Source organism: Haliotis asinina, chromosome 4, assembly GCF_037392515.1.
Source record: "Haliotis asinina isolate JCU_RB_2024 chromosome 4, JCU_Hal_asi_v2, whole genome shotgun sequence".
Lineage (NCBI taxonomy): Eukaryota > Metazoa > Mollusca > Gastropoda > Lepetellida > Haliotidae > Haliotis > Haliotis asinina.
In genome coordinates, this window is record NC_090283.1 from 35,594,537 (window position 1) to 35,621,035 (window position 26,499).

The window sequence follows — 26,499 nt, forward strand, 5'->3', positions numbered from 1 at the left end:
ATCATATTATGCAACTCCTTCATAATTCTACCTTACTCCTGTAACCTCTAAACAACTTCCCAAAGTGTGATAGTTCTCTCCAATTTCCCACCCGATAATCTTGAAGATCTTTACAAGAATCTTCCAGCACCCAATATTCAAGGTGCTGCAGTTATGCTGATCCAGCAAGTATTGACTTGTGATCCACTTCTAAACATCACTTGAACTCCTCTGATTGTACCAATGTAAAGCACAAATAGGACACAATAATCTTGATCTGTCTGCTCTGGAGGCAGTGGAAGGCAAGGCTGGAATCTTAAAAATCCCTGGTCCCAAAGGCCCCTTAGTCACTGACTGATTTTTTTGCCACAAATTCTGGTACTTTTCTACAAGACATACAAGTGTTGCCTTCCAAGAAAGTTTTTGGATCTAAAGTCCAAGGCTTCAATTTCCGATTACACTGCAGGCTGTAGCCACAGCCAGTAAGAACACTACCTTAAAGGTCACATGCAACGTAAAACACAACTTGGCAGATTCTGGTACCTTGCGGTATGCACTTACCGAAACAAATCATAAAAAATGCCAATTCAACCTATAAAGTTGAAAAAAAAAGCGATGAAAGAAAAGCCAGCGAAATCGGAGTTCAAACGTTTTACTAAATTCCCCCCAGCGCTGGGGGGAAAACTGGTTTCAGCAGCTGTGCTGCGCTACATTCATAACGCATGCGCAGTGAATAGGTTCACGGAACTTGAAACAGTAAGCATGCCCAGAGTCTGAGGTTGTGAGCAGTAGTCTAATCTTGGTTGTGTACACAAACAAGTAAATAATCTACTTGTTACGTAAAAATAACTTGATTGTGGTAAGCAGTCTCTGTCTCAGAGAAAGCTCAGTGTCTGGTTTATTCACACCTATATGTCAGCCTGTCTGTCTGTTAAAGACAACATGCAGTACACAGCTTGTTGTCATTGACCATGTGCAATTTGAACTTAACACCTATCAGAATATACGACATAAAGAAAATAAATTGATTTATGACTTGTGAACCCGAGTCCCGTCTCTGCCACATTATGTAATTAGGCAGGTGTGATACACGTCATGTTTTTTCGGATGAGTGGATCTGACGGAAACTGGTGCAAACTCTTGTCAGTTTCAAGTCCTGCTTTGTACTTGGACGAATGACAGATTCCAGCCACGCAGTAGTTTACCATCACTACTGAGATGATTTTTGAGTCGATCGAGCGCAAATTCAGAGAACATGTATTTTCAAAACCTAACATCTCTATATACATTCTTCATTGATAACAACTTCTTTTAGTGCATATGATTTTTTGTTTGACAACAGTATATGAATCCATACTGAAACGACGCATCAAGTACACAAAAAGAAGGTGATATCCATAAAGAATCTTACGTTCTTGTGACTCGCCATACTTCTAAAATGCCCATTAAACAGATCATCTTTCTGTACACACAATGAACCCTCAGCATATCAGCAAATGAAGCAGCCAATCGGAAGTAGTCGTTACATTTGAGTGCATATCCACCCGCTACGACTGGGTTCGGTCTCCCGAGGGCTTTGTTTCGGGGGAAGTAAGCCCAAGTACAAAATATTGCACCTTTGAATCGTGATTGTACGCTTATAATTTTGTTTATTTGTTTTTTTCAAAAGCAGCAATGTATATTATATGAATAAGTGATAAATGTGTTTTAAATATTGTTTGATTTTTTGGTTGCATGTGACCTTTAAATGAGAGGAACTTTAAGCTTGTGGCCTGCAAGGGTTCAAATCGAGCTTTACTCAAACATTGCAAAACTAAGCATAAGTCCCATTTTGGAAAGGTGGTAGGCGATTTGATATCCTTGGTATGAAAGGATCTGATCAATTTATGAAGTACAGAGTTAGATCAGACTGACAATCCTACAACGTCTTAAACTGAAGCAGTGGCAGATGTATATCCTTCTGTGGTATTATGTCATAGTTTCTGGCTTCCGTCACTAATCCTCTATTAATTGGTCTCCTCAACGCTGTAATTCCCCATCCCCACCCCTGGCTTCACACAAATTGCTGGTTATATCAACAACTCAAGTTATATCCTTTGATGTTTTTGTTATCTCATCTCCTCAATCCAAGAGTCCTTGGTCTCTTCTCCACTTGACAAATCGATTCAATTTAGAGTGTTGTTGTAGAGGGTCTAATAGATTGGGTAACTGCCAGGGATAATTCATTATCAAATCCTTGTTACTTAAGTGATCCCCGGAAAAAATGGAATCCTGACAAGGTTGGAATGAGTCAGGAACAAGTCTCCTATGAACGTCAGTTCTTGGGATGGTCCAGATGAGACTTCTCAATGTTGATGATCCACCCCAGTAGCTCAATGAGATGGGTGGCACAGTCCTGTTTGCATAACAACTGAAGTTTGAGATGGTTCATGAGGCAGTCGTCTACGTAAGGATTGAAGTCGATGCCAGTGAGAGGTAAGAAACGAGAGATCGATAAAGTAATCTGATTAAAAATCCACTAGGCCATTGAAATTGACAAACAGGAACACCTTCCACTGGTTGTGAGACCCATAGAACACAAACTTCAGGAACTTACTGAAAACAGTCATAAATGGGCACATGTAGATAGGCATCCTGAAGGTCGAGGCTGGCCAACCAAACCTTGGGTGCAAGATTCGCCGAAGTTGTTCTAGGGATACCATCTGGAAGTGAGGTAGATACAGTTTGCTGAAGGCTGCCATGTTGTGCATTTTGCCCGAATTTTCCTTGGGCACCAGGAAGATGGGTGAGTAGAACACCAGGGAGTGTTGAGGGTTTAGTACTGTCTATAAAGCCTGTTTTTCTAACCGTGTCTGGATGCTGTCTGCTACCAAAGATTGCTGGTCTGGTGTATATATGAGTGACTGGGGTGTTGTAGTCAGAGGAGGCAACACAGCAATAGAGTTGGAGCTTGGAGTTGGTCTTGAGAATGTTGGTAACAAACAGGTCTTTCAGGACTGTCCAGTTTGGCCAGAAGATCCCCAGTCTCTCACATACTGGAGTACGTTGAACTGGTATGACTTGGGGCTGGAGGTCCCGTCTACATCGACCTGAGTAGGGTTGCTTCCACCTACTCCTGCCAGACGTTCAGGAGGCTCCCTGGAACAGTCCTGTTGATGTTGTTGTCCATCAGCGTTGGACCTGCCACTACCACATCCTCTGCTGAAGGTGCTTTGGATAGACTCCCTCAGTGGGATATAGCAGTGTTTACCTATGCCCTTAGATGATGACCGCCCACGAAAGGCAGAACCCAAAGCCTCAAAGATAGTGAGATCTTCGTGTTGGTGAGTTCCGCGTGTTGTCTGTACACCTCCAGAATTTTGTTGTGAAAGAGGAAGGATGATGTGAAAGGTTCTCTGAACAGCTTACTCTTAAATTCCTCTTGTCATGTACAGGTGTCGAGGAAACTTGAGCGTCATAAAGTGGTTATCATAGCCAATGCCGCCCTGAGGTGTCATGAAGAACTTTAGCTCGCTATTGAAACAAAGTAGATAAATGGTCAACCCTAGATGCATGATCTTCAGTAAGATCACAGGCTGCCGCTGAAGTTATATTAAAGCTGAATCCTGCACCCGATAAGAGGACTGAGGCAAAGTAGTAGATGCTTCAGAGATTCGTCTTGCAACGCTCCAGTATAAGTGAAATCCAGACTAAGTATGAATCTCGTAATCAGTCTTACTTGACTTGGGAGAAAACATCCCTGCAGAATAAATGGGCATGCCCAAACAGGCAGGACAGCAGAGAGTAAACAGCCAAGAGCATAAAAAAAAGCAAACATTTAAAATATAAAGTGACAATACAGTAAGAAGCAAGAACATTATGGTGAAAGAGACATGTAAGACTACAAAACACCACAAACAACAAACAGAAAGATTACAAGCAACGTGGGAAACATGTCTACATATTGTATAAGGACAAAACTTTATGGATGAGCAGCTTCATTAATCAAAGATGTCTACATATTCTCTTCTTCACCTACACAAAACAGAAAAGGGTTATTAAGTAGTGAAACTCGGTCTGATCTCTTTTAAGTGAAGCTTGAGGTAATATGCATAAGACCTATTTAATTTAAGTTAAAAATGTCATCTTTAAGCATTGATGTTCAAACATGTCAATTCTGAAATCCCTTTCTCAATCACCTGATGAAGGAGTAAGCATTAATTCCGAAACGTTGTGTTCTCTCATAAAGAAGTTGATATCCATAAATCTTCATTCTTATGTATTTACACTTCTAAATGACATTCAAAGACTTAATTATTAGGTTATTTATATGTGTTTGGATTAAACTGATAACCTATTTAAACAATGGAATGACATTCTTTTTGCGATATAGTATATATTTATTTGCCTTTTCAAAAGGGTGATTTTGCAGCAAATTCACAATACATGATTAAACAAACTCTGGCATTTTGGCTGTCTTGTCCACATACGATATTTATGATTTCAAGTGATATCCACTACACTTGTCATCTTTTCATGATCAGTTCAGATATAAACACTATCTCGACAAAATCATCACTTTCTACTGATATAATGGAGGTGGTATTGTTAGAATTACTAACAATGATATCCCTTCTTATACCCTAGTAATTCCTTACTTCAGTCATACTATTCCATAAAGAAAGTTCTGACTAAGTCAGAGCAATATAACCAGTTTTTACTTGCATTCAGAAAATTTCATAACACTAGGATGTCTTCAGATACTTCCTTGCTTCATTTGTGCCAGATATTACTTACATATTTCATTTTGCCATGATTATAAGTTTCTACTAAAGCTTAATCAAGCAGAGTAATTTTCTTATGGTCATGCTTCATAAATCATTCACTCAATTATAAGTAGTGTCTTATGTAGTGTACTTCTTGTGATATATTTCAATACATATCGCAATACATTGCATTATGAAAATTCTCTGCAATACCCACCCCTAGTTCTGATTATATCGCTATCCTTGGACAGTGGATAGTAATGCAGTCCTGAATCATATTCATAGGTGTGGATCAGAAGGTATATGCACAGTGCCTCCAGGGCGAGGGGAACATAAACAAACCTCGAGGGTACGTGAGTCCATGGCCCCCGGGGGACCAGTGAACAACGTATTTATCTTACCAAACACCTGAATTTTAATTTTGAAGTGTTTTAAGCACTTCTGTTGAATGCGAGGCTGAATTCTCTAGAGACAAAGTTTCGTTTCTAGACACATGGGTATCATACAACAAAAACCTCCAAAAACAGGACTTCACACTTTATTGTAAACCCACTGACATGCACTGTTACTTGTTGTATACATCATGTCACCCCAGACATATGAAATTGATGGGCCCTTTCAGTCAGTTCCTAAGATTGAAACGCATCTGTTCAACATCAGAGGAATATGAAAGACACAGCCTCAACCTCAAACCTCAAATGAGATTATCCAAGGAAACACATACAACTAAACAAAAACAGGTGCATCTTAGAGGACCGAAGTTCTCTGTTATCTTCCTCAACTAAAGAACCACAAAATAACAATAGACTGGTTCTAGTTAGCGACTATAATATCATGAACATAGAACTCAATGCCATTGTCAAAAAACTTTGGCACCTATTATGTGGCTCAGACATGTGCCAGGCCACTTTCATCTCACCACATATTGCTGCCTACCGTAGAGACAAAACCCTCAAAGATCACTTGGCTAGAGCCAACCTGATCTATCCCTGACAGTTACCATACATTAGTGGCTAAATTGTCAACTTCATCAACAATAAGCGTGACAGAGACAACCGCAAAATTTGCAATTTACTACCAGCCAGTGACATTTCACAAGTTCAGTCACAGAAAGGTCTTCAATTAAAGAAGCTACACCTGCCAATCTTGAAATGTGGTATACCTCCTTACTTGCAAACACTGTAAGAAACAATATGTTGGTGATACCAAAATATGTTTCAGAATCTGCTTAACAGAACACTATGCTGATATAAATCACAAGCCTGACAAACCTGTCACACTTCACTTTAATTGGGAACATCATGGCAAGAATGATCTAAAATTCGACATCATCACAAAACTCAGAGAGCATCCAGACAGAACAGACCACCAAGAAAAGAAGGTCTCTGAAATAAGGTGGGTTTTTGAGCTCAATACTTTCCAACCGCAAGGACTCAATGATATTGCAGGCTGAAATATCCCTTTCATCGTCTACTGAACTTCATGAGGCTAATCCGGCCGACATAGCACTGATTTGGTGTCTGTAAGGGCAAGCAATCCTTTAGTAGAAGCTCTTTGTGACGGTAGCTTTCTAATTTTGTCCTCAACTTGCGAATTTCGTGAGCCCTTGTCTAAAGTCATCTTACTTGATATTATGAGCCTATGTCTAAAGAGCCTATGCCGTTCCAATGCTACCAAATGGTGATCAAAGTGGACATAAGTGTGGATCAGGAAGATTCACAGTCTTGCCAAGGCAGATACTGAGTCCTGTCAATGTGGAAGCAGTCCTTGAGGCACTGACTGATTAATGCCCATTAATTTTCTGAGAGTTCTGAAAGACATGAAGCTCCAATTCCCTGCATGGTTAGTGTAGTATTAGCAGATGTATGTATCTCCAAAACTGTAGCAGTTACAGCCACATAAAGCAGGAATGCTGTTATCTGAACACTGTAGAACTGGAAGCCTTTACTTAACTAATAACATTATCATGAAAATGAAGGCTTTGGAGGCTGCTGAAAAAAATATCTACTCAGTGTGCTTGGCCACACTGGAGTTATTTGGGAATATGTGTTGTCCAGCTTCCATAAGACTTGTGGAGTGACCACTGGCACCTGGTAACAATGGGGTGTTCAGTTCGTACAGAGAGGAGATGAGCAATACATCATCTACTGCAATAATGGGGTGTTCAGTCAAGTCTGTGATGGGACAAACAATGCAAACTTGTACTGCGACAGTGGGGTCATTGGTGTAGACAGTGTGGGGACACGCAAAGCAACCCACACTGTGTGTACACTATCATGTGGTTTCTTATGACTGTCTGTGCTCACCTGGCATCTTTCCTGTACAGGGTCTTGGGCAGGAGGTCTCGGTCCACGAATACAGCATTTGGATAGTACCAGACAAGGACACAGCCATCGGTCATTGCTGCCAGCATGTTAGTATCATCATTCCACGCCATGGACTGGATCATTGTACCTGATATTAAACGTGTGATATAATCAACATGATACCAACCTGGGGATTAATTCTACAGTTAAAGATGGTGCATGAAATAATCAACTTGTCTTAATTTTGAATTTTAACTTTAAAATTTTGTAGAAAAGAGTAAGATGCAAGTGGCAAGACAATACTCATTTACCACAGAGCAATACACCACGTGTGCTCAGTATGGTGAGAAAGACAGGCATGGAAGCATAGGGACAAACCCAGGGTTTGAAATTAATGCTTTGAGGTAGCAAATTTGCTATTCAAAATCCAATTTTGCCTCCTAAAAAACACACACAGTAGCAACAACTTGCTTCTGGGTATTTTTTAGTGAAACTGCTTATGTTCATCAATCAGCCATCATTTTCACAGGACAGATCTCCTCTCACTTGTAAACTTACTGATGCTGGTACTTTATTTTAAAAGATTGATCATCGTAACTTGTATGGGTGACATACGCATCGCAATGCTCGCATAACTACGACACATAACCAGTCAGTTCAATTTGCATATGCAGAAGTATAATATTATAAGTTGCTCACTGGTCACGACTGGGTAGGGAAGCATGGGGGATGTACCCTCGAAGTTTGTTTATGGTCCATGAGCCCAAAGGGCGAGAGGAACATAAACAAACATTGAGGGTACATTAACTGATCAGTGAACAATGTATTTATCTTACCAAACACATCAATGTTAATTTTGAATTGTTTGAAACATGGGTATCGGATCATCATACACTTCAGGCAACCTGTGTGAATAAAAAGATTCGAATCTTGCAAGATATCTTGCTGTTTTTCCCGCAGGTATTGTCTCAAAATCCACTTCTTGATATTCACAGGGATTACATTAGAACGTTTTGTCTAAATGTATTTTACTGGAATTGAGGCAAATCTTTTCATAGCCATCCCTATAACTTGCAGATGAAACCAGAAAACCAAAGTTTGATTTATCTCCCTTCCATCCATTTTGCATTTGCAAAACATCAGAAATTTCCAATGCCTGATTCAATGTTATTCAAGATAAAGAAGTACCACAACTTGAGCTGTCATTGGCAGCGGGGTACATTGCATTATACCTCGCTCGTAAGGTGGGTACATTGAAAATATGAGAAGAGCGCTTAGCTTATCAGTAAACAACATTTATGTGTGAGGTACGATAATACTGCTTCATGTGCTTAATAACGGACACTCATCATTTCATGAAGTGTTAGGGCAATAAAATGTCATTTTCTACTACAAGCAAATGTATCACTTTAAAATTTGAAGTTGTTCACTGGTCAAGAGGGGTCCTTGGGTTCATGTACCCTCGAGGTTTGTTTATGTTCCCAAACACCTGAGTTTCAATTTTGAACTGTTTGAAGCACTTCTGTTGAATCGCAAATCGCCATTTTGTAGATGGCACAAGGAAAACAGATTTAGAGTTATCTCCCTTCTATCGATTTTCAATAGCAAAACAACGGTAATTTCCGTGCTTCATGCGTGATTCAATGTTATTTGAGATAAAAAAGTACTACCACGAAGCACCAGGAGAGTTTGGAATTCCCAGCAGTGTACATTGAAAATAATACATCGCCTGTAAGCGGGTATATTGAAAATAATAGAATGGCGCTTAGCCAGTCAGAAAGCGACGTTCATGTTTGAATTAAGATAAAACGTGATAAATACCAGTATGCAGAGGTACTTAACAAGCTATGAACTGATCATATGATGTCTTTTATGCAATAGGAAAAAATGCTGCTACCTGTCAACGGACTTTGCTAACTTCACAACAAAATTAATTTCAAACACTGAAGCCATGTGCATCGCAGTTGTGCATTATTTCGGAAGAGGTGTGTAAGTTCGCAATATTTTTAATATACAACATGTAAATATTTTCCAATTTAGAAAATGAATACTGAGTTTTGATCATACCTTAGTGTATGGTGTCCATGTCTCATGGTCTCGAAAACTAAATATGTCATAGAAGTGTTGTATTTATAAAACACGGAAAACATTCAGCATAACCTTTGCCTTGCTATAACTATCTCAACACTAAGCAACTGTCTGGACCAGTTTCATTTGTATTTACAAGGGAGACTGTCCTCAATATCTGTGTCAATAATATTTCAGCCTAACCTAGTTTACATCTATAAATTGAATACTGGATTGAAACAAACATGGCTTAATTACATGAGTGTTGATTTAGTCAAAATCAGTATAATCTTAGGACTGAATCTTCATAGCCTTTGTAAGTTCATTTGTAGTGATGTGTACCCACCAAGTTTAACAGATTTTCTGTCTGTGCCAAACACTCTGACTGACGTCAGGTACAGGTCCCTATTCTTGTCTATCATGGCTAGTCTCCGCTCTGTAGCAGGGCCGAACTGGTCCAGGGCTACCTCCATCACCTCAACCTGAAACAGCCAAGTCACATCACACATGGGCATATGTACAGGGAGTCAGAACCTTCCACAAATGAAATAAAGCAAGCAAGTACCTTAGGTTTAACTAAATTATCAAGCTAAAGTAAGCATGAAATTAATGAGAAAAATGTCACATGCTCTTATTAGTGAACACATATAACTGCACATCTATGGCAGAGGACAGAGATAGCACTTGGGGCCTTGGAACACTCTAAAATGCCAATCAAACAGATCTGTAAAATCTTGTCTGGTGACCAAATCTAACTCATGTAAAAATGCATGTTTGGAACTACCTGCTCTTAAGGAGGTATACTGTAAATTTTACAATAAACTGTTATTCATCCTATCTCACAAAATGCCCTTTCCCTTGTTCTTTGACCTTGGAGTTTAAAAACCTTTCAGGAAACTTTTCAGTCGCAAGTAACACCTTGATACAGCTTTTGTTAGCTGTCATAAGATTAACAGCAATTGCAATCATTTGCTGGGTGAAAGATAAAGCCATCCCAATTTTTACTTTAAAAATATGGTTCATTAAAATTTTATTGTGAAAACAGTTTCTGTTATCCGAGCTTCAGCCATTATGCATGTTCTGCTGGAACTTCCATGACCTTTATGCTCATCACATCAAATGTGGCAAGAGTCTGCCATGTTGCCAAATAACAAGCACTACAGTAATACAAATATTGTTGTTCCTGTTGTTTTTTTGTAAATGGTACAATGGTGTATTCTGTTGCCTTGGGGGGGGGGGGGGGGGGGGGGGGGGGGGGCATGGAATCATCGAACATTAGAAAGAGCCATCATTTCTTCCGTTTTCCACATAAAGAGACAGATTTAGGCAGGACAAATGTTCCGATCATTCCGAGTCGGACGCTTATGAAAGAGACATGAAAACACTGGAAATGAAAATCCAAAAACTTGTCTGAAGAGGGAAGAAGTAAGCATGAGAAATATTCATATTCCATCATTTCCTGTTACAACTTACTGTCAGTGGTACCTTAATATTAACTCAAGTCCAATTGCCAGTCGAACTGCCGCAGCAGCAGAATGCCCCTGCAATTTGGGTCAAATAGCACTAGAGTTTTGTCAGTTTATTTAAAATGATTAAATATAACTAAAAAATGCATAGGTTTCGTCAAATTTGATATTATATTATTCACATAAAAGTAAACGTGCTTATGAGTTAACTAATGAATATTTATAAAACATATTACTTCCTAATAACTTCTATATAAAGAACATATTATCAAAGTAAACAAAAACTATGCATATACAGCATATAAGTAATTATTATAAATACATTTGACCAAATTAGAATCAATGACCCAATTTGCTAGAGCATTTTGTGGCTGGGGCAGTTCAAATGGTACCCATCAGATATGATATTATCAAAACCAGAAAGAGATTTCACGTAAGCTTGAAAATGTTTGCTAATGTTGCTTTCTGGTTGGAACCCGAAAATGCTGCTATTTACACACAAAATTACTAAATACAACAGCAAAAATTGAAGTAGTTGTTGCTTTTATAGTTTTCCATTTTGTCCAATTACACACTGGCATCAGACTTGCTATTTGTCAGTAGTCTGTGACGTGAAAATTGTTCTATATTCTCAATGGCTGACAAGATGCCATTCTTAGGCTAAGACCCAATACCATTACTATCTCCATAACCAAGAACTAAGGAAACAAGCATTGTCCTGACTAGTATTTTACAATTCACCATTTCACAGGGAATTACTTATCTGTGTCACGTATATCATCTCAGCCTAACCAGACTGGGATCTAATATGAAAACTTGATGCATTATTAATGAGAACTAGGATCCTAATTTTCATCAAAAAATCTCACTTAGGGCAAATACTCTGGTTGGCTCATCCTACTCGTCCTGATATCTTGTTCGAAACAAGTTGTTTTTCAAGTTGTATGAGATCTGCAGTTGTGGCCAATCTGTTGAGATACAGGAAACTAGATGGAAAGCTTAAAGGGGAATATGAGAGTATTTAAAAAAATTGCTGTGTGAAAGATAAAGTTATCAAAAACATATTCCCAAAGTTTCAAGTACAAATTATGAATATTTAAGTCTTAATTACTGTAACGGGTTGGGGGTGGAGCAACGGGGTTGTCAGGATGTTCTGCTCCACCTCAACCGTCAGTTTCTCAAATTATATAAGAAAAAACGGATAAAAAGAAAATTCTAACAAATAATAAAGCCAATGAAAATTTTGTTATTTTTACATAAATTACAATTCAGTTTAAAGATAGACAACTGCAAGGCAAACTCAAGTTTTTCTAGTCTAACGGCATGTTCGTTACTGCATTCCAGAGAAAAATATTATTTCTGCAATTTCTATAATTTTTTTATAGAAATATAAACATTTTCTGTTATCTCAGTTTCAGCCATTATGCATATTCTGCTGGAAGTCACGTGACCTTTCCGCTCATGACGTCAAATGTGACTAGCTTCCAATGACCAAGAGCTCCAGTAATACAAGTCGTGTTGTTTCTGTCGTTTTAGCAAATGGTACGATAGTTTATTCAGTTGTTTGGGGATGCATGGAATCATTGAAAAATGAAAAGAGCCACCACTTCAACAGTTTTCCAAGTATAAAGACAGATTTAGGCAAGAGAAATATTCTGATTATTCCGAATCAGGAGCCCTTACTTTCAACACCAGTTGACATCGGAATGCCCTCATCACAGTCACAGTATATTAAAGTACAATGAAAACATCTCTGTGTGTTTGAACTGTAATACAATCATTTATGTAATCCAACTGTTTAAACAGATTAATTAGTACTTTATGAATAAAGTTTGTATATCACAGTTTGGCACCTTAATATGAACCTATAAAACCGAATATTCAACAGTTGTTTATATGATGAACTTACGAAAAGGGAAATGTTATTTGAAGATGTTCCTCTTAGATTAACATTTCTAATGCATTTATCTTGTTTCAGAGGTTATTCTTGTATAAATACAATTAATATAATTGTTAGCCACCATTTCAAGCTCTCTGTACTCAACAAATATCTGTACTATGGCATCTGTATCATGGGCGTGTGCCCCTCTAACGAAATAAACACAATCTGACGAACTTACTAGTCTGTGTTACTGAGTTTTCAGATGTTGACATCAAGTGGTGAAGATGTTAAAATTGTAAGTAATTTGCTTCATGTATGGATTATTAAGCATATGTCCTTCACAGTTGAATGTAAAACCAGTCAAATAAGGCCATGTTGGGCTTGTGTGGTAGATATGCACACGTTTCTACTCAGAGGTGTGTTACAAAGTTTTGGTCTGAAATATTAAGAATGGAATCACACTGCCTTCCTCACCAGTGTTATCTATTACTATAAAAGCTTGATGAAAATGGTAAGCATACATGGATTCCAGATATCTGCCACATATTTTTCACAACTGGTGTTTCATTTGTTTGAATGGAGCAAGATGCAGGAAAAATACAAATGTGTAACAGCACTTTTGCATGAAGAATCTGCGATATATATTCCCTGATTTGGCAAGACTCTCTTGTACATCCACAATTTTAAGGAATTACTCAACTTTAGGATTACAGCCTGAAATAAAACCTTACAGTACTAAGTGATAACACCCTGATTCATGCATTCTGTAAATTACATATTGCATTGCCTTAGGTTAAAGTTAATTTATTGAGAACATTGTACTAATGAAAGCATTCCTGTATGCACTATGTATGTATGTTGTAATAATCTAGGAGTTATCGAAGATGAGTACCATGTATTATTTGTATGTGAAAGGTATGCGCATCTCGGAACAAAATAATTACGTAGTATCAATTTCAAAAGTCTGTTCCCGGTACAAAATATACCCAAACCATGACTTCCCTCACTATTTTCATGAAACGTGTTTTCCATTTCATGAAGATGTACATATGTTCTTCCTGTCACATGTTATGGCTATGTCGTCACAATCACTTGCACTTGGGTCACATGGCCAAACTTCGGAATAAATAAATTAAATTGGAATGAATCAAATAGGTGCCTCCGTTTTGATGGATTCTTCCTCTTCATCTTCATTGGAAGTTTCTGCTGCATGATGTAAAATCAGCTGGTATTTGGTATACAACCAAAGAGGATGCCACCGGCTATAGTCACATTTGACGTCATGTCACGTGACATCGCCTCTGCTCATTAACTGTCGGGTGTTCCCTCAAATAGCGGAAATCCGAGGTCGTTTTTCACATTTTTATTGCAATTTTACAAACTTTTTGAGACATTTTGATACGGAAAGTGATCTTTAGAGATGCCCTTATCCATGTATCAAAAAATAGTTTTATGTTACTATTCTCCTTTTAACTTCTGACATACACTGATGCCTCCTTATTAAATCTACAAAATGGAGGAGTTAGGGATCATATGTGATCTTTTTGATGAATGAACACGGACAAGTATCACCAGTGTGCTGGAGTTATAAGAAACTAAAACGAGTTGTGCGCAGTACTCTTGCCGCAGAGACTTTAGCAATGGCAGATGCAATTGACACAGCAGTATATATGTCAACATTCTATGCTGAACTTTTATCTGGAAAAAGTGAGCAATAAGAAATGTTGCTGATCCTGTACTTGAAAGACTGCATGTCAGTGTGCAAAGCTGTTCATTCCAATACATCTGTGACTGAGAAGAAATTAAGAGTGGAAATTGCTGGAATCAAGGAACTTCATGACAAGGGGATGGTTCAGATTAATTAGGTGAATCAATCTGAACAGTTGGCTGATTGCATGACAAAAAAAGGGGCTTCACCAGCTCTGCAAGATGGATATATTAATATAGTGACATAGCGGCTGTGAAGAAACTCAAAAAACTGTTTTCATAACAGTAAGTGAAGACACAGAAGTGACTGGAAAATAATAATAGTATATATATGTATCACTGAAGAGACTGTTGTCATGGTAATAGAGAACTGTGACTGTGGCTGTCTGTACCAAGATGACAACTTTTATCATGTTTATTTCAAAACAAATGAAAAAAAAAAAAAAAAAAAAAGATAGCTGAGATTGTAAATTGGTTCGAGACTATCACAACAATCATGAGAAGTGAGCAAAACTTTAAGAGGCAAAGCTATGTTGTTTTTTCAAACATCAGTGCCTGGTGCAAGGGCAAACCACGTGCAAGACTGGAATAAAGATTTATCAGTTACTGTCATTAATGCACTTCAGTTACTGTTATGCACCTTCATTGAAGGATCATGTACATTGTACAAACCCTTGAGATTACCCTCCCCCTATGGATTTACATCTACCACGACCTCGGAGGTGCGCTTTCTCCTATACTTCAGGTTTTGACTATCTCTTGCATATATTGTAATACAACTGATAAGCCTATCACACTGGGACCAAATTTGGCACCAATTACGTCATAATCAAAGAGAGGTACCTCTCAGGCCCATTTCGCCGAGACAACAAATGCACAGACAACAATGTTTACAGTTTTTCATAATTTCATCAATTTCACTCTTGCATCAAATCAATGATTTACACAAACACCAGTTCAATGATAAATGCATGAGATTGTATGAACTACAGAAAAACGTCTTAACCTTCTTTTACAGGAAAAGAAGTTGAAACTTAACAGACAATGGAATGACAGACAATGATTGATAAACCCAGAGGAGGGAATGACTTTGGATTTTCTTCCTGATTTTTCAAACAACATAATTAACATTGGAAAATCAACTGGACACTGATACAGCATGACACACAAATTTGCTTGCCCAACAGAAAAAAACAACACTTTAGTTGGATTTCAGGAAATGGGTGATTTCAACCCCTGAAGCCATAAGCCCATTATGATGTTCCTAGAGGACCAAAAACGGACCCAACACCAGCCACTGTTCACCAGGTAAATATTTGTCCTATCTGACAGTTAGATAGATAGGATATTTATATAGCGCACATATCCAAGCACTAGTGCATGCTCAAGGCGCTGGTATTTTTCCCTCGATCACTGGATGTCAATTTCAAAAGCACATCTTATGTCAATCTCAACTCCCCGGGTATCATACAACTCTTGCTGCCACTAGGCACACCGAGTTTAGTGTGACTCTCTCATCCTAACGAGGTACCCAATTGACAGCTGAGTGGACTGGGACACATAGCCACAGCACTTTGTCCAAGTTTACTGCATGTTGCTGTACCTGCAACTAGGTGTATGCATGTGTTCATGTGGCCACCATCTGGTAATATACCAACGGATGCGTGGTTTCTTTTAAGTGCACAGGGTTGTGTACTGTACACTAGGGGTTGTGACAACACTGAAAGAGTCTGCACACAAAGCTGACTCTAAAGTTTTTACACCCGGTCACAGGTGGGCTCGATCCTGAAACCGAAACCTCGCTGGATCACTAGCCTGGCGCCTTAGCCAGCTCGCCCACCATGCCCCCATGACAGATGAGCCCCAATTACTGCCTTTGTTACTAAGCATCATCACTAAGGTGACAAAATTCCCCATAAATTATATCAAATCAAATTTAAAACCTAATGAAAGTGAGCGTCCTGTTTTTAGATGAAGTTAAATGTTAACAAAAAAAATGACCTGCAAACCTCTCTTGATATCTTGCTCGATAGTTGTTCAAACACACAAATATTTTGAAGACACTTTGACCTTGACATGAATGTCATGGTATATGGATTATGCCAAAAGAATAATAACGAAAGTGTTTATCAAAATACATTCACGGGGAGTATCGTAAGTCTATGAAGAGAATCCAGTGAACTGTTCTAGAGATATCTCACTGACAGTGTTAACATGCAGGTTAAAATGCTGACATCTTCAAACTTACTTGAAGGTCACCAAAAATCAACTTTGCCCTCCACCTACCCTAAATGAAGCTTGGTGTCAAATATGAAGAAAATCAAGTGTACGGTACTTGAGATATCTCGCCGACAAGGGTAAAATGATAAAGTCCCTTAAAATGAAGGTCAAGGTCACCAAACCTGACTGGGACCTTTCTTATTGTGTGATGAACAACGGTACAAAATATGAAAAAAATCTGGTCAATGGTTGTTAAGATATTCCAAATTGTACGTCTGTACTGACTGAGCCTAATACTATATACCTCAATTTGCGCTAAATCATTCTCTTCCAACAGAGGTTACTTGTCATATCTTCCTACGAACCTCTGTTCTAATACAGCTCTTTCATGGTGTGACTGTTCCAGATTCGTGATTGGATGCCATCTGATTCAGTTGTGCAGTCAGCAACGTTCTTTCAAAAGTAATCATTCGTAAGGCTTTGGAAATTTCTGTATGCATCGGGAAAACAATAATCTTCCCCAACAAGAGGCACAAATGTTTCTTCTATACAGAGCACATCCATGAAACGGCGATTCAATGGCGTCTCGGTCGTCCTCGTTGACAACAGACAAGCTAGCCATTAAACTTGCGTGTCACATCAACACAAGTCGCCAACTTGCTTATGTTAGTCATGCTGGATGTAAGTCACACGTTCTGATTGGATAGAAATAAGGGAGATAATTTGAATTGTGATGATTTGCACGCTAGGGGATTTTATGAGAACCACCAAATATGGTCGTACTAGAACAGAGGTTCCTCGGAAGATACGCCAAGTAACCTCTGTGGGAAGTTAATGGTGCTAAATGTGCGATGGGAGATAATAACATATGATAATCTTTATTGTCTCACAAGGGAAATTTCTCTCGCACTCGAAGAGCCATTACAAAGCATATTATAATATATAACTACATATGCACAGTGTCTAGCTATTCAGAACATAATGATGAATGATAACGTAATCGAAGTACATGATATAATAATCACTCGTGCCTCATCATAGATTTCACTATTCATATTTTGGAGGAAGATTTAGAAGTTTTATGCTGTAAGAGACAAATGATTTTGAAGTTCTATTATTACTGTAATATATGATTTTGAAACTGTGGCAGATGGCAGAAATTCATGGCATTCATTTAAAAAGTGCAAGCAATCCGACTGAATGGCCAGAGCTTTCGTCTGAACTTTTCACAGCTGTGTGGGTCAATCAGGGTATCTGAAAGAAACTTGAAGTAACCAACACTCAGGATTATCTAAATTGTTTCAGACATTGACATTGAAAAAATTTTGTTTCAAGAAATAATAGCAGAACAGTTTTTACCTTGTGAGTAACTGGCTTGCCATCTCCCATACTCTTGCCAGTCTGAGCATCAAACACATACACCACTGAAACACATCAATGAAGAAAGTCATGTACAAGTACCTCAATAGTACTCACCTTCCTCCTCTCTACTTTCAGGTATGAGATTTGCCAGGCTGAACAACAAAGACTGAAGTGCTGGAGACCTGTGCCAGTCTAGGACTTCAGAAAGGTATGCAACTAGACTCAGCACCATTAATGAAATGACAGACTGAATATGTGGAACAGAGCTCCTGTATAGTTCCGTGTATAAGACAAGGTTTTTGTACCTAAAATAAGAGTCAACTTATATGCAGGGTAGAAGATAACAGGTTTCTTCTGGCTGGCAATGTCAAATGGTGTTCTTTGCCCACTGATGGTATTAGACAATAACACTTCACACTTTAGTTGAAATGACTATTTTGGTATGTACCACTGCACCAGAATACCTTGCTCATACTATACATATTCTCCAAATATTATTTCATATTGCCCAGCCAACTGAGAAAATAGTCTAAAAAAAAGAAAAAAACAAACAAACAAAAACAAACCCCAAAACAACAACAAACACAGATGAAAGTGGATCAATGTTCCAATACAATTTGGAATGAAAGTTTTTTTAACAAGTTTGTATTATTTTAATATTCATTGCATTTCTATAAATACATAAATATTTATATTGTTGTCTTGGAATAAATTACAAAGTTAACAAAGACTAATGAAATAATATTTTCAGAACTGAGACATCTATAATCAGTTAGCCAAGTGACCTACGTTAGCGGAATCACCTCATTTTTTCAAATATCAGCAAGTGTTTGAAAAGAGATTTATCAAGAACCAGGGATTGGAAAAGGCAGGAGCCGTGTATTTTTGTATTCTGAAATTTTGAAGTTTACTATTGATACAAGGGCAGTGGCCCACTCTAAATTAAGAAAATGGCTAATGATATGGTCCAATGTCAAAGTTTCCAGTCCCTGAAGGACTGTTGAATTGACACTTCAATGTCACATACACCTAAGCACAGTGAATGGAAACATAAGAAATTCAGTGAATGAAAAAAGAATGTCTTCGCTGTACTTAACACAAAGTATTCTGACACAAACACCTTTCTATTATAAATTTACGGATAGCGTATGCTCTGATGATGTGCTTCACTCAGAGTCGTGTTATAGATGGTGTTTATGGACTAGCATTGAAAGTTTGTACGACAAGTGGGTCTTCTTGTATGTGGGGTTGCTTTATACACTGTGTTAGATGGCAGACCCACCTGAATGCCAACAGTAGTTTGCCCAAGTACATGAAATGCTTCAGAACTGACAAACATTGTGCAAGTAAAATGGTTCATTACACATTAAACTGGACTGCACTCTAGGACTATGGAAATGACATAGTATACTGATCATTACCTACATGACCATTCAGTTATGATGCGGAGTATCGGTATATAATCACATCACTGAAGACACATGCTTCAGTTCCACCAATACCAGACATTATTTACTGTCCACATAATGCACCCTTGGGATGTAAATGTTGCATGTGACTACAAACTATACACATGTGAAATTTGATAACATTTTGATGAAAGGTTTTAACATAGCCGCTCTCAGTAGCAAGGTTAAACCTCATCAAAAATTACTAGAGTGTGATCACTGGTAGAAGTTCGTCATTGGTAGCTCAGACGTAACATAACAGTTGAAATATTTCTCATTGTGCTCATAAAATGATGAAACAACAATCATTAAAACACTGGTGCGAAGATGTATTTGACTTTTTGTTCCCTGCCTAATGCTAGGTGGAGGTCTGTAAATAGTAGAGTCGGGACAAGACAATCCAGTGATCAGATACATCAGCATTGATCTACGCAACTGGGATGTGGCATCTGTCAACCAAGTCAGCTGACATTTATCCTGTTAGTCACCTTTCATGACTAGCATGGGTTGCTGAATACCAGTTGTAACCTGGATCTGCATGTATGGTCTTAATTCGTATCATGGTTTTGTAAGTATATGTTTAGAGACACAGCCTCAGTCACTGACATCAGGCAACTGACTATCAGGACACTTACTCTCAGCCACATGAGCTGAAATACAAATACACACTGCAACTTCAATAATTTTATATTTAAATACATCATCCATATTGGAAGTTTTACCCAAATTTCATACCTTTTTCATCTGCTTTGTCACGAATAGCAACTGTGTCATTACTGAGCGAAATGGTCTGTGTGTTGAGGATATCTGCCTTCATGCCCTGGTAACGAGGACTACATACAAGGCGGCCATCATAAGAATAAACATAAACACCACCTCCATCCACCAACAGGAAATGCCTGCAAATAATGTATTTGTTATTGAAGCCCAAAATGAAAACAGTTTCAAGACTAAATCATGAACAAACCAAGAACAACTACTTCACAAAACAAAACCAGGTAACACTCTGATCTTAAAAATCTTTTAAAGTTAAAATACAGATAAAAAAGACAGTCCAAATGAATACTGTCTCAGATCTCTGACTCCTGTCATTTTTATACAGTTAGCCCATGCATCTACAGAATTTCTGTCATCAGTGACCACAATCATATAATGATTTTTCATAAGTGTGATATCTAAATGTGATAAAGAGATACAGTGTTCTGCATTGGTGTTTGATATAGAAAAATGCAGCAAATTTCATCCCACTTAGTGTTTATAAAATGCATGCCATGTGTATGTGCTCCAAGTTCAGTTGAGGAAAGTAAAGTCTACAGGTTACCTAACATACCAAGAAAACACAGCATATTCATCTAATTATCAGTGTATTATATCTCCATTCATTTATGATACCCTGGACCTTCCTGCCATCATCACTTCTTTTGAAAGAAATGTCACTGCTTCCATCTCTGATATCTGTACCTCAGCACATTTCTCTCATAAATAACACCAATGTGACTGGATGACTACTTCTAGTATTCATATACTATTATGCCATTTCAAGAGTACTTGTAAAGATGGTATGGACTGAGACCAGGGTATTTACTGCACAGAATGATGAGACACTAAACTGGATAACATGGGCTGAAGCTGACTGCTCTGCATGGTTGACTCACTTTTCCGCTTGCTTGATGAGAGTAACACTGGCTTCCTTCAGATCAAATATCATTGGAGTGTTCCAGTTCCTTGTGCTGAAAGGCCATGAATTTCTGTAAAGTTTCATTCAAACCTAGTTGCTGCTATACAGACATGCTTTCATAATGTGTCATGTTCAAACTTAACACATACTCGAGTTCAGACTACATCATGAGAACCCAGGGTCTCAACTGGAAAATTAGTCTTTGGGTTCAAGCCAACTTAATCTTCTTAAACACTCAAAGACCATATTCATGGACATAAACTGATTAACAGTGTTTAGATGACATGGATGTACAAAAAAAATGTATGACTCATTAAATCTAGAATATATTTAGTGCTGGGGGTTTCCTGACCTATTTTCACACACCATTTTGCACAAATGCTCTTCAAGGTGTAGCGTATACTATATTTGCTATCACATTCCCTCCACAATGGGAATCACATGTTAACTTAGCTGACCACTGCTGTTGTAACAATAGTTATGTGACTGACACAGGGTGACATGGGCCAAGGTAAAGACCCTTATGTTGTGCAAGACATAACTCATCAAGCACCAGTAAAAAGCGGCTGATGCTAACACTTGTATCAAGATGAAACAGTACATAACAGATTTTTACACAAGTTCAAATTAGATTTGCTGAGTCTATTGTTTAACATAATACTCAGCAATATTCCAGTGATATGGCATCAGTCTGTAAATAGTTTTCAACCAAGAGAATCAAGTGATCAACAACATGATCATTGCTCTACAGAACTGGAGTATGATGATATTTGTCAACCAAGTCAACAAGCCTGATCACCTGAACCCGTTAGTTGCCTTTTAAGCGAAGCATAGGTCACTGAAGACCAACTCTATCCCGGATTTTCACGGGTCACAAAGGATATGGCTTCATGCTAAAAGAGCTAGTTCTTTTGAGTGAAGCATAATTCCAAAACAAATATTACCCACGTTTTACAAACATCTTGGTTGTGTAAGAAACGAGAACACACGGTCATGATTCTTTCAAATGGCCACTTAATTTGAATATTCAGTTCAAACAATCAGTACCATGACTGATCCCTATCATTAAAAGTGTCCATTCTTTGATATTTAGACAAATCTGTAGTGGTTTCCAATTCTTAGAAGAGAATCGTCCTTGGGGTACTTACATGCATTTTCCGGAAAATGTCATGTGACAGTTGTATCAATGTTTTAATAAAATATTGTACAATCAACAAAAAGTCTTTTTTGTTCATCATACGGCCCCTCAACACGTGGAGTCACCCCTCTGCCGCGCATGCACAGGCAACCAGGTATCATCATTCCTTCTGCTGATATATAAATCAGTGAACAGAATTGCATGGAGGTGGGTGGCCAAACCCCAAGGATGCTTCTCTTCAAAGAATTGGAAACCTCTACAGGTTTGTCTAATTCCTTTTCATAGAGATCGTCCTTGGGGTACTTTTATGCATAACTCAGACTCGCAAAGACCGGAGGCTAGGGAGGAGTGCGTGAGTTTACTTTTACGCCGCACTCAGCAATATTCCAGCTATATGGCGGCGGTCTGTAAATAATCGAGTCTGGACCAGACAATCCAGTGATCAACAACATGAGCATCGATCTGCGCAATTGGGAACCGATGACATGTGTCAACCAAGTCAGCGAGTCTGACCACCCGATCCCGTTAGTCGCCTCTTACGACAAGCTGAGTTGCCTTTTATGGCAAGCCTGGGTTGCTGAAGGCCTATTCTACCCCGGGACCTTCACGGGTCGGCTAGGGAGGAGGGAATTCTGGTACAGTATGGAATTATTAGCGATTGTAATTACGAAAATTAACACACACAACAAATACTCACCTGTGTCATACTCCCGATGAGCTTCCAAAAGAGGCATTATGGGAGAGAACCGACAGGGAGCAACTGCACCAAGACTGACTCAGAGCTAAGCATGATTTAGACTGACAACAAATCTAGTCAGATCGCAGTCGCAGGACATGTCAACACTGGAGATATGCACTAATACACAGTATGTCAGCAGCATCAACTGCCAAGTAACCAAGACTCACTCGGTCAGGGTGGCAGGTCACTGTCCACTGGAGAGAACCGAATGACCAAACCATGCACACTCACGTGAGTGCGTATCAAGCTGATAGTGCTTGATGAACGTGCTAGGCCTGCTCCAAATAGCAGCAGAGCAAATCTCTTCAATGGGCAGTGCTGATGCGAATGCTTTTGAAGCTGCTACTGCCCTGACCAAGTGAGTCTTCAACCCCTCGTGGGGAGACTTGCCAGTAGCCTGATATGCGGCACAGATAACAGAAACTAGAGAGAGTTTGTTTGCTTGCCGGCAACCCAGCATACCCACCACCGTAACAATAGAACAGATGGGTACCCGTACGGATCCCTTGTGTTCATTTAATATAGACCTTGAGGGTCTTACGGACATCCAAGGGGTGAGTGCTCGTTGCAGAGGTCCCCGATGTAGAAGGCTGGGTGAGAGTAGGAAGTTTTATAGGAGCTGTCACATGGAAAGCGTGATCGATCTTCGGACGGTAAGTATCTGGGAGGCGAATACTGACACGGTCAGGGTGAAACACTGTCAGCACCAGGTCTGCAGACATGACATGTAAATCACCAACCCTTCTCCCAGATGTTACCGCCACAAGAAATACAGCCTTCCATGTTAACAGCTGAATGGAAATAGCCGATAAACGTGAGAAAGTAGGACTGGACAGCCAATCAAGCACAATTGACAAATCCCAAGGTGGGCTGGTTCGCCTGACAGCAGGTCAAACCCAATCCACGCCAGCTAGAAAGCGCTGTACGAGAGGGTGCTGCCCCAGAAGAGCACCATCGACAGGGGTGTGAAAAGTGGAAATAGCGGTGGAGTAGCCATGAATGGTCGAAGCCGTCTGGCCTTCTTAGAAATGAGCCTGCAAGAACTCCAATACTCGGACTAAATCCGCAGAAAAGGGATCTGCAATCCCCCTATCTGAACACCAGCGCGCATAGCGGGACCACCTATCCTCGTATTGAACGTTTGTTGAATCCCGCCTCGAAGCCAGAATTGTGTCTGCAACTGCCGCAGGAATTCCGTGTGCCTCGAGGCTAGACCTGATAGAGGCCAAGCCACCCACTGAATCCGTGGACTTTGGTGTGGCATGCTGTTCTGAGTGAAAATGTCCAGTCGCAAAGGTAACAGAACAGGAGGCTGAGCCAGAAACCTGAGAATTACCAGAATTCAGCTCTTTCATGGCCAAAGAGGTGCCAGAAGCACAAGCAGCCGAGCTGGCTGGGTGGACAGCTGGGAGAGGACCCGGGGAATCAGGGGAAGCGGCAGAAATGCCCATAGAACCCATCCTGTCCAATCCAGCAGGAAGGCGACCGCCCTCTGGTCTGGTATCCGAGGACAGAACATGGGTAACTGATTCGTACCCCCGGACGCAAACAGATCCACCTGGAACGACCCGTATACCTGGGAGATAACACAGAATACCTGCCGATGGAGCATCCACTTGTGCGGGGCCAGGATCCGGCGAGAGAGAGTGTCTGCTCGCATGTTCTCCAGTCCCGGGAGATAAACTGGAATCACCTGACAGTCGTACTTGTCGCACCAGAGGAGAAAATCCCATGTCTCCTGAAGGAGGGCAGGGGACACCATGCCGCCTTGCTTCCAACTGAAGACGAACCACCTGGCCCCTGACATGATCCAGAAAGCGCTCGAAAACCAACTGCACAGCTCTCAGTTCTAAGACACTGATGTGAAGACTGACTTCGGCTTCGGACCAGAGTCCGGACGCCGACAGACTGCCCAGAACGATCTCCCCCAGCCTGTGACGGACGCATCAGTTTGAACTGTAAGAATTGGAGAGATTCCCGACATCGGTCCACCACTGAAGGCGAGGAGACAACCACCCGGGGACTGTGAGACGCTTCTCCAAATCCTCGGAGTGAGCTCACAGATACGCCAAAGCTTGTTGTATGGGGGACATCCTCAACTGCACCCGCCATACCACAGAGACGGTCACCGCCATGTGACCCAGGAGCCAAATGCAAGTTCACGCAGGGGCATGGGGCTATGAGAGGAAGGAAGACACCCTCTCCCGCACTCTGCTGACCCGGTTGGGCAACAAGGAAACAAGACCCTGATTCGTTGTGAACCTCACCCGGAGAAAAACCAAGTCCTGGGTGGGTACCAGGTCGGATTTCTTGAGGTTGATGATCCACCCCAGCCGAACTAGAATATCTATCACTACATGAGTAGAGTCTAGACACACTGGCTGGGATAGCGCACAGAGCAACCAGTCATCCAGGTAAGGGTGACAATGCCTTCCTTGCGACTAGAGAAGCCGGCACTATCATGAGTTTGATGAACACCCTTGGGGCCGTGGCGATGCCGAAGGGAAGCACCGTGAACTGATAACACACCATGTCATAAGAGAACCGAAGGAACTACTTGAATGACGGGTGTATCGGCACATGAAGATACACGTCCTTCAGGTCGATCGACGTGAGCCAAATGCTGGGCTGAACAGTGGAGATCACCGAGCGAATCTCCATCTTGAAGAACGGAACCTCTAACATGCGGTTCAACCCCTTGAACTTGAGAATGGGATGGAACCCACCATCATTTTTGGGAACAAGGAAGTAAAATCCTGCCTGTTCCTCGCCCAACGGTACACGCTCTGTCACGGACTTATCCAGCAAAGCCTGAACCTCGTCTCGCAGAATACCCGCCTTGATCGGACAGGACGGCACCAAAGTGCGCCTTATACCGTCTCCAGGGCCGAACTCTGTAAAGAGGAGAGGTAGGTCGCATGGACCACCACCACCCGCACCTGCTGCATGGTCTGGTATGCCTGCCGCAGGGGGGTTCCTGACTGGGCAAATGGTGGAACTAACCGCCCCTGTTTGGCAGCCGGAGCTACACCCAAGGAAGCTGAACCTCCCCCGGCACAAGGAAGAGAGAATCGTCCCCCAGCTGGTAACGGCAAACAAGCTCCGGCAGATTGAAGTGCAAACGCGTACCAGCTAAGAGGGGATCCATCACAACCAGAACTAGCGAGGGAGTATGCGGAGCTGCGTCTGTGAGGGTTGCCTAGGAGCAAACGCCTCACCCGGCAGACGGCTAGTTGGGACTACGGCCTGAGGAATTGCCTGTGCTATTCTCTGACGCACTTCCCGCAAGGCCGAGGAAAAACGAAAGGCACCCTCAGCCTCCTCAACCTCCCTGACAGCCATCACCTCAACATCCGAGCCCGAAGCCGAGACAGAGTCCTCCTGAAAGGACAACCCACGCCCCGACGGACGAGCGAGCGAGAGAGGGGAGAGAAGAGCCGAAGGCACACTCCGCTCCAGTAACCAACGCGGAGCCTGCCGAACCCCGGTCCCGAGACGTGGGAGGAAGTTTGGACAGAACCGAGTCCTCCGCTCTCATGGGGAGGGGTGGCGCAGGGACTGGAACCCAAGGAACCCTCAACGGACCCTGTGCCAAGACTGTGAGAGGGACTGGGGGCGAACCCTCCCTCTCTGAGTCATTAGTGCCATATCAAAACCGGAGGAGTCCGCTGCCCTCCTTTTCCGAGCCCGGGGGGAGAAACCCAAGCACAACTCGCAAACTCCAAGGTCATGTCCCGCTTTCTCCACACAACAAAGGCACTT

At 40.7% G+C, this 26,499-nt stretch overlaps 1 protein-coding gene across 1 annotated transcript in view; it reads right to left on the reverse strand.

Moving 5' to 3' along the window:
* Nucleotides 1–26,499, reverse strand: part of LOC137281520 (intraflagellar transport protein 80 homolog) — a 67,720-nt gene that overhangs the window by 8,806 nt on the left and 32,415 nt on the right. The window contains exons 10-14 of the mRNA XM_067812796.1: nucleotides 20,838–20,912; nucleotides 19,918–20,081; nucleotides 17,732–17,796; nucleotides 9,444–9,579; nucleotides 7,031–7,178 (exon numbers count right to left, since the gene is read on the reverse strand). Of these exons, the coding sequence (XP_067668897.1) occupies nucleotides 7,031–7,178; nucleotides 9,444–9,579; nucleotides 17,732–17,796; nucleotides 19,918–20,081; nucleotides 20,838–20,912 (588 nt within the window). The remainder of the gene's footprint in view (nucleotides 1–7,030; nucleotides 7,179–9,443; nucleotides 9,580–17,731; nucleotides 17,797–19,917; nucleotides 20,082–20,837; nucleotides 20,913–26,499) is intronic.